General features: G+C 40.8%; 1 protein-coding gene across 1 annotated transcript in view; it reads right to left on the minus strand.

Annotated features, from left to right (window-relative positions):
• Nucleotides 1-4,106: 4,106 nt before the first annotated feature.
• DAB1 (DAB adaptor protein 1) overlaps nucleotides 4,107-12,149 on the minus strand; it is a 420,573-nt gene continuing 412,530 nt past the window's right edge. The window contains exon 14 of the mRNA XM_036843482.1: nucleotides 4,107-7,219. Coding sequence (XP_036699377.1) covers nucleotides 7,175-7,219 — 45 coding nt within the window. The 3' untranslated portion in view covers nucleotides 4,107-7,174. The remainder of the gene's footprint in view (nucleotides 7,220-12,149) is intronic.

Genomic DNA, 12,149 nt, shown 5'->3' on the forward strand with positions numbered 1-12,149 from the left:
CAGCTTGTGCCTTTCTTCCAGCACTAATCCTACTATAATTTATTCATCTATTAACAGCTTCTCCCCACTAGAATCTGAACTTCTTGAAGTGGGAATAGTCATGTACGCATCTTAAAAATATTTCTGAATCTCCAGTGCTTATCACAGGACCTGGTACACAGCATGTGCTTAACAACTCTTTGTTACATGAATAAATCCATGATACATTTTTGCTTTACAGTTTGCCAGTGAAAAAATTTCAGAGATATGTGTATGCTTCTTTGCCTTTCTTTGACAATAAAATAGAGATAATAATCACTTATTGCCATTCTGCACACTTGGTAGAGTTACTGGTATAATAGATGTGAAAGGATAAAGTAAAAGAATTAAACACAAAAATACACAATAGCTATCACTCTTTCTTTAGTATTAATAATAGGTAACATGTATTGAGCACTTACTATGTTCCAGGTATGAAATTTTCAAATTTACGCCTCATAGCAGCCTTATGAGGAAGATATTATTGTCTCAGTTTTACATGTGAGTGAATTGAGTGTTAGTGAGCTTAAGTGACTTGTCTGAGGTCAAACAACTAGAAAGTCGTGGAGCTAGAACCTACAGAGACTTCCTGATAAAATCGGGTGCATCCAGGGTGGTATGGCCGTAGACCATCAAGACTTTTCTGAATTCAGAGACAACCTCTGGAAGCTACTTCTATACTAACTTGCCCGTAAAGACAGTGTGCTCCACTTTTGGAAGAAAAGAGACAAATGATGAGCAAAGGGTGAAGATCTGGTCAAATACTTGACTTCCCAGGTTCTGCCTAAGGTTAGTGCACAATAGGAGGTAAGAAAACTATCGAGTTATCAACCTGCTCGACTTTTGCATCACTTGTTTCTTTTCTGATGAAAGCGGACTAACCATCGACTAAGGTTTCCTTTACTTTTAGTTTATGATAGGATGTTGCTTCATTCTAAAAGAATAAACACGGACTGTGTGACCATTGACCACCTTTCTTTTATCTCCTAAGAAAGTCTGAAAGGGTACAAGACAGCTAAGAAGAAACAACTTCCCTTTAACAAGTAAGTCCTAGATACTTGAGCTCATGGCCCTGAGCTATGGGTAACTGACTTCTATAATCTGAAATGAGACAGATTTCAGGGTGCCTTCCCAGGAGGCATGGTAGGGTTGCTAAAAGTACAGTAGGAAGAAGGACAGCTTAGCATTTCATCGTTGACAAGGTGCCAGCCCTGATCGCTGCTTATTCCCTCTCCCCGCATCCTTGCTCGTTCCCCACTCCAGGCTGTGACCCCAGCGTGAGTGACAGAAATGGCAAGAGGTTGTTCCGAAGATTAAAGACCCAAGTCACCAGAAGCTGCTGCTTTGCAAGAATATTTAGACATTTTCCACTTGGCAGTCATTAATATTCTTCAGCAAACGATGAACAGAAAAACCTGTTCAAAAAGGTTCCCTCTTCAGATCTCTGTATCTTGGATGATAAAATGAAGGCCAGGGTTTTGTTTTGAAATTAAATATTTATTGGATCAGGTTAGAGTTATCACTGTTTTTGAGACTAAAACTGGATTTTTCTTCTGTTTTTTCAAAAATCTAGTCATTTTACTGAAGAATCCATTTCTGTACTAAATCAGTTGGGGAATGCCGGGTATGATTTTTCTAATAGACACTACTTGCAATGGAATACAGAAACACTCAAAGTATTTTACAGAGGGTGCATGAGCAATTTGACATCACAGAAACCCTGCAGACAGAAGCAACCATGGAAGAGAGGAAAGAGACTTGGAGGTCAGACCCTGGGAACTACGACAGCCTCTGGGTAAGCTCATCAGATCTGTTCATTGATAGCTGTTTTATAACATCTCTGAGTGTCAGTTTCCTAAGCTATAAAATGGGGAGCATATTTCTTTTCTTCTCAGGGCTTGTGTGAAACTTTGGAAATGATAGCTAGAAAATGAGTGACACATACAGATATAGAGCAGCACAAGAGTGGCAGCTATTAACCCTATTTTAACATAAATACTGAGAATCCGTCACTAAATGGCTTGAAAGCCATTTACGTCTGTTTACTTTTTTTTTTTTTATCTTTCAGGCATTGTTGCTAACAATTTCCTTGAATTTAAACATCTTTTAAAAGGTTTCAAAGCTTTGAAGGTTGATTTCAATGAAACCTGTTTTTATTCTAGGTTTTTTTCCTACTGTCATTCTGAGTAAAACAAAAACCATTTACTGTCAAAACAACAAGGGTTTGCTCTGAAGCACAAAATGAAAGCAGGTATGTCTGCCTGATTTATTTTGGCATCCGCCTAGCAGTTAAATAGGACACCTATTAATTTGTCACTTCTTTAAGATTCAGTTAGGTTGGAAAAGTAAATCACCAGTGCTTGGTTTCAGCTAAACTTGAACTACTTGGGCAAAAAGGTATATTTTTTTATCCCTCAGACACATACCATTTCAAAAGTGTCAGTTAAAGAAGAAACTACAAAGTTGGCAACATACTTAAGATACTAAGATTTAATGTTTTTAAATTTTTACTTAACCTGGAGGAAGTTAGAAACTGAACTTATTTATCAAAGATCAACTAGAGGTCTGCGAAGAGGCATAGGAGGTCAGGCTTTTCAACAAGACCATGTAGAACTATTTTAAAGGGTGAATATCCAGCTTTTAAAAAAATTAAAATCAACTATGAGTAAAGAGACTTGAAATTTAAATTTTAACTCTACCATCTGCTAGCTGAAGAAGTTATTCGATCTCTCCAAGTCTCAGTTTCTTTATATATAAATTGGGGATAACGTCTACTGTTTAGAAGATTAAATGAGGCAATGGCCATACAGCATGGAGCGTCTATCGGGCACATATTAGCTGCTCAACAAGTATGAGGCGCTATATTATTCAGACAGGCTTCTGTAACATTTTCTAACAATTCCGTCCAAGAGTGAGCATTTCTTACTGTATGAAAGTTGTTTCTTCTATTTGGCCCAGATTTATTGTGCTGGAATCCATTCTCTCATTTTCTCAAAGTTGTTGGTAACATCTGTTTAATACTTTCTGTTTAAGGAGGCCAGATCGAGGGCATGTGTTTATACAACCGTTAACATAACCATTCCTAAACAGAGGTGCTTTTTGGCATCTCAATGACCTCATCATAATCTGTATTCTGGCTGATTACTGGATCAACCAACTGATTGAATAACAAGAGGAAATAAAAATGACACACACACATACATACACGCATAAATACACACACGTGCTTTTCTTTTTCTGTTCTTCAATATATATAAAAGTCAAGGTCCAGCTTCAGACTTCTTTTCCTTTTATGTTTTTTTGTGTGGAGTGTGTGGGGAATGTGAAGGAAGATCAGTGCTTCCTTCTCTGAGTCCCTTAAAGCAGATGCTCTTGAAATGAACTATGGGGCAACTCTTTGAGAGTCTAGGTTAAGTTCGGTCTTCCAACCAACTGTTTAGCAGGTTTTCTGTTTAGTTTTTATTTTATTTTTTTTTTAGTAGAAGACACAAAACCATAGGGTGAATCCTGGGGTCTTTCCCAACTTTGAAAGTCCCACGCTAAATGTGGTCCAAACACTGCATCTATACATGGTGTGCTTTTTCTGACATCCTCCTCATTCCACACTGTAGCTGATCTTCCAAGCGGAGCCAGTACCTGAATTGAACTGAAGATAAACTGATCTAACTCCTCAATGAAGCTCGCTTTTTCTGGCCCAGTGCCAGGAAAACAGAGGCCTTCACCTGGTCTGATGGCAGCTTTGAGAGAAGAAATTTCCTCTTCCAATCCCTCACCTGAATATCTGGTAGAAGCTTGTGGAATAAAACGAGGCTAAACTGTTGTTCTCAAACATGTTTATTTGTAACAGTTTTACATGGAGTGTTACAGAAATTAATGGAAAATTTCTAAAAATTTTGCTGTTCTGTTGAATGCATTGTACATAAAGTTAAAAATAATGTGTCCATATATGTTAACAAACTGTCATCTGAGGTAAAGTTAAAGTAGGTCTAGAAATGTACTGCAACAGTCATTTTCTCTTTCTCATCTTTATTAAAAAAATATGTGTCAGAACGCAGAAATTGAAATGAACCAAACCCACAGAGTAAACATTTTTTTTTTAAAGAAGGTGCCCGGTACATTACATGATGGGGTTTCAGTAGACACTGGGATGAGTACGAATTATCAAAAAAGTCTTGTGGCATGTAAAGATCAGAGAGCTATGGGGAATGGGGACAGAATGACAGGTGGTGTTTCCCTGGTTTCAAAATTTAAAGTGACAAATTTCGTGCTAGTGAAGAATGAGGAATTAACAGTTGTACATATGGATTTTCTACTAATCTAACTGGAACTGTGCAGACTCCCCCATGGCCTTTTGGTATCGGCACCTCAGCTCTTATTTGGAAATTTCACTGTATTCCTGGGATAGGATACGGTGGTTCTGAGTTCCCCAAACAGTGCTTATTAAACAGCAGAATTCTGCCAGTGATAACATGGATGGCAGTTTAAAATCTTGACTTTATTCTGCTCACTTTAATGAATCACAGGGGCCATCTTCTTTAAGTTCAGAGCCAGTTACATTTTCAACCACATTCAGTGAATGATGACAAGTCCACTGGGCTGTCACTTTCTTCTATGAAATGAGCTCCATACGGTGTACCTGAAATAGCAACATCAGCCAGAGTTCACTTTGAATGTGTCAGAAGCAACCCACAGAATCAGTGGAAGGGTGTGATACTGCAAGACAAACTCAAGACAGCCATATTGAGGGAGAAGATAGCACCACTGGTTTAGAATCAGAATCATGGACAACAGAGCAATTTAAGTCATTTCCCCATGGGAACTGCCTATCTCATCAAATCCTCAGAAAACACAGTTGAACTGGTCTCAGGACAGCTCTCATGGTTATCACACCTTTCCCATTTTCCCCTTCATGTGGAAGGATCAACTCATCAAAGGTATGCACATTCCTGAAGAAATCATGTCGACCAACATGTGACAGCTACAGAGGAAGGTAAATGGCCCTTTTCACCTTTCGGGTTCTTTAGACTTTGCACATTAGGGTGACACATCTATTCTGTAATGGACATTTTTCCAGTTAACTGGAAAACATTCAGATTCCAGTGACCTGATAGTGTAAAACTTGGGCTTCAAACAGTACCAATCACCTTGACTTATCAATTTTTTTCTTGGTCACCAAGTATACCTTCTTCCAAACCATTTTAGTTTCTATTGATATGAAGAATCAAAGTACACAGGTCAATTGAAGTCATTCATATCAAGGTAAATCCTACTTTTCAAATTTTAAAACCAAGTTAAGAATAATCACCCCCACCCCCAATCCAATTCATCACATGATTTTTTAAAGTTTTCTTCTTAGTGTTAAACCACTAAATTCAACATACTGTAACTGCATAGGAACATCAGGAAAACACATTTGACCTGTAGAACAATTCTCTGTAGGGCAAAAAATATATAGATTCTTTATGAAAATCATGTGCTAAACATACGAACCGAACACTGCACTTTTTGTCTCATAAATGTAAAAAAAGGAAGCTTAAACTCTTCTGTTTCACATACAAACAGTCCAGTGATGTCTACGGGGGTCACTGGGAGTGGAGAAGTGGGAGGGAGTTTCAGAATCTGAAGGACAGGCCTTCAGAGCGTGAACTGTCTCTTTCTTGTTTTATGCAGAGGGCCGGTACTCTTGAGGAAAGGCTTAGATTAGCTGATGGAGTCACGTGCTCCCTTCCTGATCACTAGATGCTGATTGGCCGACAGCACCTGCCAGCTGCCCCTGAACTCCAGCTTCCTACCATACACTCCAGAGTAACATCTGGAAAGTGAGCCCCATCCATCAAGTTTGTCACATCTTGCACTCAATCTGCTACCTTCTCTACAGTGTAATGGCATTATTAAAAAGCATTTTCATTAACATTTATATTTACAAAAAAAAAACTGGCAATTTTTTTTCATTAGAACTCCTTAAAGCCATTTCCCTTAAATATTTAAAGAGTTTAATGGTAAGGTTTTTTTTTTTTTTCAAGTTATAAAATAAAAATCCCATTTGAATTTTCTGATGTAGAAAAAGAGATAGAGATGAACCATTGTGACCACGGAATCAGTTTGTTACTCTGAAAATTCATGTCACTATTGTTCTATTAGAAAGTCGGTTTTTAAGATCTCAAACCACATTACCAGGATTGTACCATAATTATTTGGCAAATGACTTTTCTTTGAAAATGGCACATGGAGAAGACACTGTCTGCATAGCGTCACAGCAGCAAGATATCGGAAAAATAAAAAATCTCATTTTATTGGACTTAGAGTTTAGAGCTTCTGAGGAAATCAGATGCATTTTTCTTCTTTCTCATCAATGGGATTCGATGTCCTTTCCTACTCACAGAGTGAAGGTTAAACCGAAAGCTGTCTTTCTTCACCAGGATGCAGAAGAGCTAAAGGGTTGTTTTGGCAACATTCTTGATCAAAAAGAATCATCGACCACTCATCTGTCTTGTGATTTCAAGTTAATTCATTTCATATGAGGTTTTTTTTTTTTTTCCCAGTTAGATTTCTTCACCAATACCTAAAAATAGTCAAAAGCAATACAAAAATTCGTACACCCATTAATTTTCAAACATGACAAAGAAAGGAAAGGGGAAAAAATGGCAGACCAGGCCTTGTGGAGTCATGTAAATACATCATCCTATTTGGAAAGGCATATGGATGATGATATTGTGGTGACAGAGACCTCTTACTTTTGCCTAAATGACGTCAGTGCCAACCCTGATGTAACTCTCTGAGGCCTGTCACTCCAAATTTGATGTCTTTACAGTGGCCAACCGGTAGAGAAATAAAAAGAGAACTATGGTTTCACATACTGGGTCATCTTAAACCCACGTGTTAAGAGAGCTTAGACTCTTTGTCAAGTAAGCATTTGCTTGATTTGTGATTTAACGTTGGGTATGATTTTTTATGCTTTTGTGTGTTTGTTTTTGTGCTGCCATAGATATCTGCCAGTGGTTGCCAAAAACTCTTAGTTCCCTCTTCCAAACGAGTTCCATTGGGCAATCATGAATTTCTTCGTGGGATGAGGTGAGGTGAAAGAATACAACAGAGCCTGTCGCGATGCTGATTTCCATGCCAGTCTTGAAGCACCCGCCACAAGCCCGCATTGATGCTATTTCTTAGATTTGTTGATCTGCGCATAAAGAGGCTCCAGCTCCTACGGACAGAGGGACAAAGTGAGATCTGCTCTTTTCCGGATACGATTTTCTGAGACAGCATGGGAAGGAGGGTTTGGGATTAGAACAGAAAGGTGACAGTTTATGATGAATGACCTCAGGTTATTTTTGGATTATTCAATCATGGTGCATATCATTTTGGTATCTTTTTTATCCTTAAGAAGAACAACTCACCCAGTTTTGCCCCTGGTTTTCAAGCTGAGCCTGACTGCCTGTTAGGGACATCGCAGGGTCTAGTAGACAGAGCCGGACCAGCTGTGTGATATGGACAAGATACTTACACTTTCTGAGCTTCAGTTTCCCCAACCACGAAATGGGAATAATACTGTTTATCCTACACGGTTCTTGAGAGAATTAGAGAGACTATATATAAAGCCTCTAGCACAGTGCTCAGAAGGAACAGGTCTTCAGAACACGGTAACAATGATCATGAGTTAAGTGAACATTTTTCCAACACGGTTTTATGAACATCCACTTGAGGCTGCTGAAATTCCATCTCAAACCGCTCTTTGGTTTCTACAAGCAGTGATGACTGGCTGCACTTTAGAATAAGAGAAATGGCAATCGTGCCGTTAGCTCTTAGTTAAAATCTTCTCGAACTTGTTTCGATCCACTCAGCTGTGTGAGGTTTGGCGGGTCACTCGCCTGCACCCATGGGGCTGTCCTAAGACATACACAAGCGTTTTCACCAACATATGACACAGCAAACCTCCAATCCAAATGTGTAGATGGGAAATGGCGTTTGGCCTTGTTGAAATCACTTCAGACTTTAGTTCATGTTGAAATGGCCCAGGGTGCACTGGCCAAGCAGATCAGGTCAATATTCTGGTCTTAGGCATGCATAGGCCCTTCTATTAAAGTTGGCCTTCATGCTGTCACTCTTGGATATTTGTACCAGAACTAAGTGGACACAGTGACATCTTAATTCTGTCATATTTTATATATTAGCCTGCCTCTTGCCATGTGAGTAAAGATCCCTTTTAACTGCTTATTTTCTTGAAGCAACAGATTGAACTGGCATTCTATAGCCTCTCCTGTGTGTCTGGCACCATGCTAGATATTTTCAAGTACACTGTCTTTTGAAAACATCACAACAGCCTTGTAAGTCAGGTGATTTATCTCTTTTGCAAATGAGAAACCAAGCACAGAGACGTTAAGTAGTTTGTCTATGGTCACACAGCTAGTAAGTTTGGGACATGAGACCTAAAAGTAAGGTCCAGTGCTTTTTCTCATCTATTATAACAGCTGCCATTAAAATAAAACAAAAACAAAAAACCTTCAATCTATAGTGTTGTAGAGTGTTTTGGCGTTTATAAAGCACCCTTATGTCTTATTTTATCTGCCTAACAGTCCTGGGAGTGGCTTATATTCTTTCCATCTTCACTTTGCAGATAAAAACTGAAAATCAAAGAGGTTGTGTGATCTCAAAGTCATTGTGCTGCCTGTCATGGATTTAATGTATTGTACTACTTGCTTTTATTGTAAAGTGGGGATGGGTTAGAAGATAATTTTGTCCAGACCCATCATTTTACAGATGAGGAATGTGAAGCCCAATGAAGAGAGCTTTTGTTTCCCCAGAGTCACAAGGTTACTTAGTAACCATGCCATGAATAGAATCCAGGACTCCTGAGATCAGGTAGGTCCAGGATGTCTTCTTCTAGAATTCATCATCTCTGTATTCCTTCAGGAAGAAGGAGCTTCCTACCCTTTGAGGCACCCAATCCTGTAAAATAACAGATTGTCAATTTGTCCCTCGATGCTTTCCACCCATGGGACTTCATACTGGCCTTGGAAACATAAAGAATAAGTGTAATACTTCTTCCAAATAACTGATGACAGAAAGTAGGAAAGCCCATTCTTCCATGCCCTACTTCTGAGTTACCACTTTGCCATTCCATCTGCCATTTTACACGTGGACCCAGCACTGTAGGTGCACAATGAAGGTCTGCTGAGTGAATGAATGTCTAGGATACACTTTCTGCTTTTTTCACTGTTCTGATCCCTTTGTCCTAAACACACTCTCCCTTGGCTTTATTCTCCCGTAATTGAATCAAAAATCAAAATCTATAGCAAGATGATTTATTAAGCACCTCATCTATTCTCTGCCAACGTCTTGAAATGTTTCAAATACCTGTGGTAAGGCTAAACATGGAACTTTACTGTGTGTTTGTGTTCTGGGGGTGAGGTGGGTGGAGCAAAGCTAGAGTGGTAAAGTAGTGAAGTACCACTGCTGGGAAACAACATTTCCTTTTGCCTATGCTGGGCTACAAGGATGCACCTTCATCTTTCCTGGGTAGACTTTCTCAGCTCACTCTGCTTTTTGGATGCCCTAAGAAGTCTGGCTGCCTTGATCTCACCCTACATTTGCTTTATTCCAATTTTGGAAACTAATTTATTCAACTGAGAATGACACCTAAAAACAGAAGAAGACAGCAGGCTCAGACAGGGTAATTAATGCCACACTGCATTAACTTTCTGCAGCTGAGATAAATATTCACACATCTCCTGCTTGCCGGAATTTAGCTTCAAATACCCATCACAACAGTGGTAACGACTGCAGTCAACTCTCAATTATCCCCACTAATGAAGGGGAGCAGTGGTGTGTAAAACCCCAAGCAGCAGATAATCCCAAAGTCTGACACTCTGATGCATTATACGTTTTGGCAATAGCTTTACCTTCCTTGTTACAGAATCTTAGACTGTCAGAGCTGGAGGGGAGCTAAGAAATCATTTGATCCAGAAATTTCTGACCTGACTTCTGGCAAGGTCACCAGGGGGTCTTTAAGCTATTTTCGACATTCCAAAAAGCCTAAATGGAATCACACATTAACATAGCACGCTGTTGATATTTTTTGTTTTCTTTGGTCAGATCTGACCACATCTCGGCCCTGCTTCAAATCCTTCAAAGGCTCCTCATTACCCACAGGGTAAGGTCAAAGCTCCTTCACTGGGCACATAAGACCCATTAGTCTCGTAGTCCATTAGAGCTAATAAATGTCCCTTCCAGACCATGAACCAAAAGTTACCCTTCCTGGGACTTCCCTGGTGGCGCAGTGGTTAAGAATCTGCCTGCCAGTGCAGGGGACACGGGTTCGAGCCGTGGTCCGGGAAGATCCCACATGCCGTGGAGCAGCTGAGTCCGTGTGCCACAACTACTGAGCCTGTGCTCTAGATCCCGCGAGCCACAACTGCTGAAGCCTGCGCTATAGAGCCCGTGCTCCACAACAAGAGAAGCCACCGCAATGAGAAGCCCAAGCACTGCAACACAGAGCAGCCCCCGCTCGCCGCAACTAGAGAAAGCCTGCGCGCAGCAGCGAAGACCCAACACAGCCAAAAATAAAAATAAATAAATAAACTTATTTAAAAAAAAAGTCACCCTTCCGGTCACGTACATCAAGAATTTTAAAAAAATTCTTATGCTTCTGTCAGAATGATCTTTCTGAAATGGATTTCGTCATGCCAGTTTCCTGCTTAGAACAACCGTCCCAGCTCCTTAAGCCCCCAAGGATAATGCAGACTCCTCGGGATGGTCCACAGGGCCCTTCCAACACGGCTCCCCCTTCCCATCCGGCCTCATCTACTTCCTCTCTCTCCTAGCCTGCACCTTCTTCCCTGTACTAATGGTCCCCCCAATATGATGGGATTTCCCATCCCTGAGACTCTGCTTAGACAATTCCTTCCACCTCCAGGACCTCTCCTCATCCTGCCCCTGGGGGTTCATACTTTCAGAACCAGCCCAAATAGAAGGGCTTCCTGGACTATGCAGGTGACGTGGACCACTCTGCCCTGGGACTCCAGCAGTGCCCTGTGGCGTCTACACTGCCACCATGTTATCTCCTAGTGCCTCTACACAGTGAGCTCCGCTGCACCTTTCACGTCAGTATCCCAGATTCTGAGCGCAAGCTTGGAACCTGGCAGGCGCACCCACTAACAACATGGAGCTTGAGGATGTGAAGGAGTGAATGAAAAGTGCCTCTCTTACCGGGAGCTGGCGAACACTTATGAACTTTAAGCTCATTTGTGAATCTGACATATTAATAATCTTCATTTCTAGAGGACAACGAAGTAGATTAGAAACCGTGCAGTAAAAATGAAAACAAATCAACTCTCCACCCTTTGACTTAAGTTGAATACCCTGCTTTCTGGGAGGTGCAATGAAAGAGTGCAAGCACACAGATGGGAAATAGGGCAGATCCAGGCTGGTATTCCTACTGCCAACTACTGCCTGCAGCCACAGACCACCGCGAACACACTTGCCCTTGAACAAGTTGGGTTTATTATCATTACAACGAGGGGAACCACGGGCAAGTCTGGAAGAAGTGATTAGAAAGGGCTTCTTATAGGTTTAGGCTTATATTAGATGTTTAGGGGGAGGGTCAAGAAAGTAAGGCTTCTCTCTGGGTTGGATGCTTTCAGGAAGCTGGAGTATGATTATCTTAATAATTCTTATCTGGAAGGCAGGTAGCATGGAGCAAGGCTAAAGCCAGGAGAGAAGAATATTTGGTCATTTTTGGAATCTGGACAATGTTCCTGTCAGCCATGGCTACCAAGGGGTCTGGATGTGTCTTGACCCATCGCGGTCACAGAATGCTTTGTGCGATGCTGGTGTTCTGTGAAATTGTTTACGTTCAACAGAACACCAAGGGCCCAGCTCTTGCTGTCAGGCTGCTGTTCCCTTTCTCACTGTCAGCTACTTAGTAACCTTAAAACTCCGTGCAGGTTACTTAACCCTTCTGGGTGCCGGTTTTCTCATCTGTAACATGAGTCTAGAAATCCTCATTGAGGATTGAAGGAGAAAATACACATTGACTGTCTGGCACAGAGCCTGGCATGGAGGAGGTACTCCAAAAACGGTTAGGTTTCTTATGTCTGGGCATGTGGCTCTATCCTTCCTTTATAGAAGATGGTTTT

The sequence above is a fragment of the Balaenoptera musculus genome, chromosome 1 (assembly GCF_009873245.2).
Source record: "Balaenoptera musculus isolate JJ_BM4_2016_0621 chromosome 1, mBalMus1.pri.v3, whole genome shotgun sequence".
In the NCBI taxonomy this organism is placed as follows: Eukaryota; Metazoa; Chordata; class Mammalia; order Artiodactyla; family Balaenopteridae; genus Balaenoptera; species Balaenoptera musculus.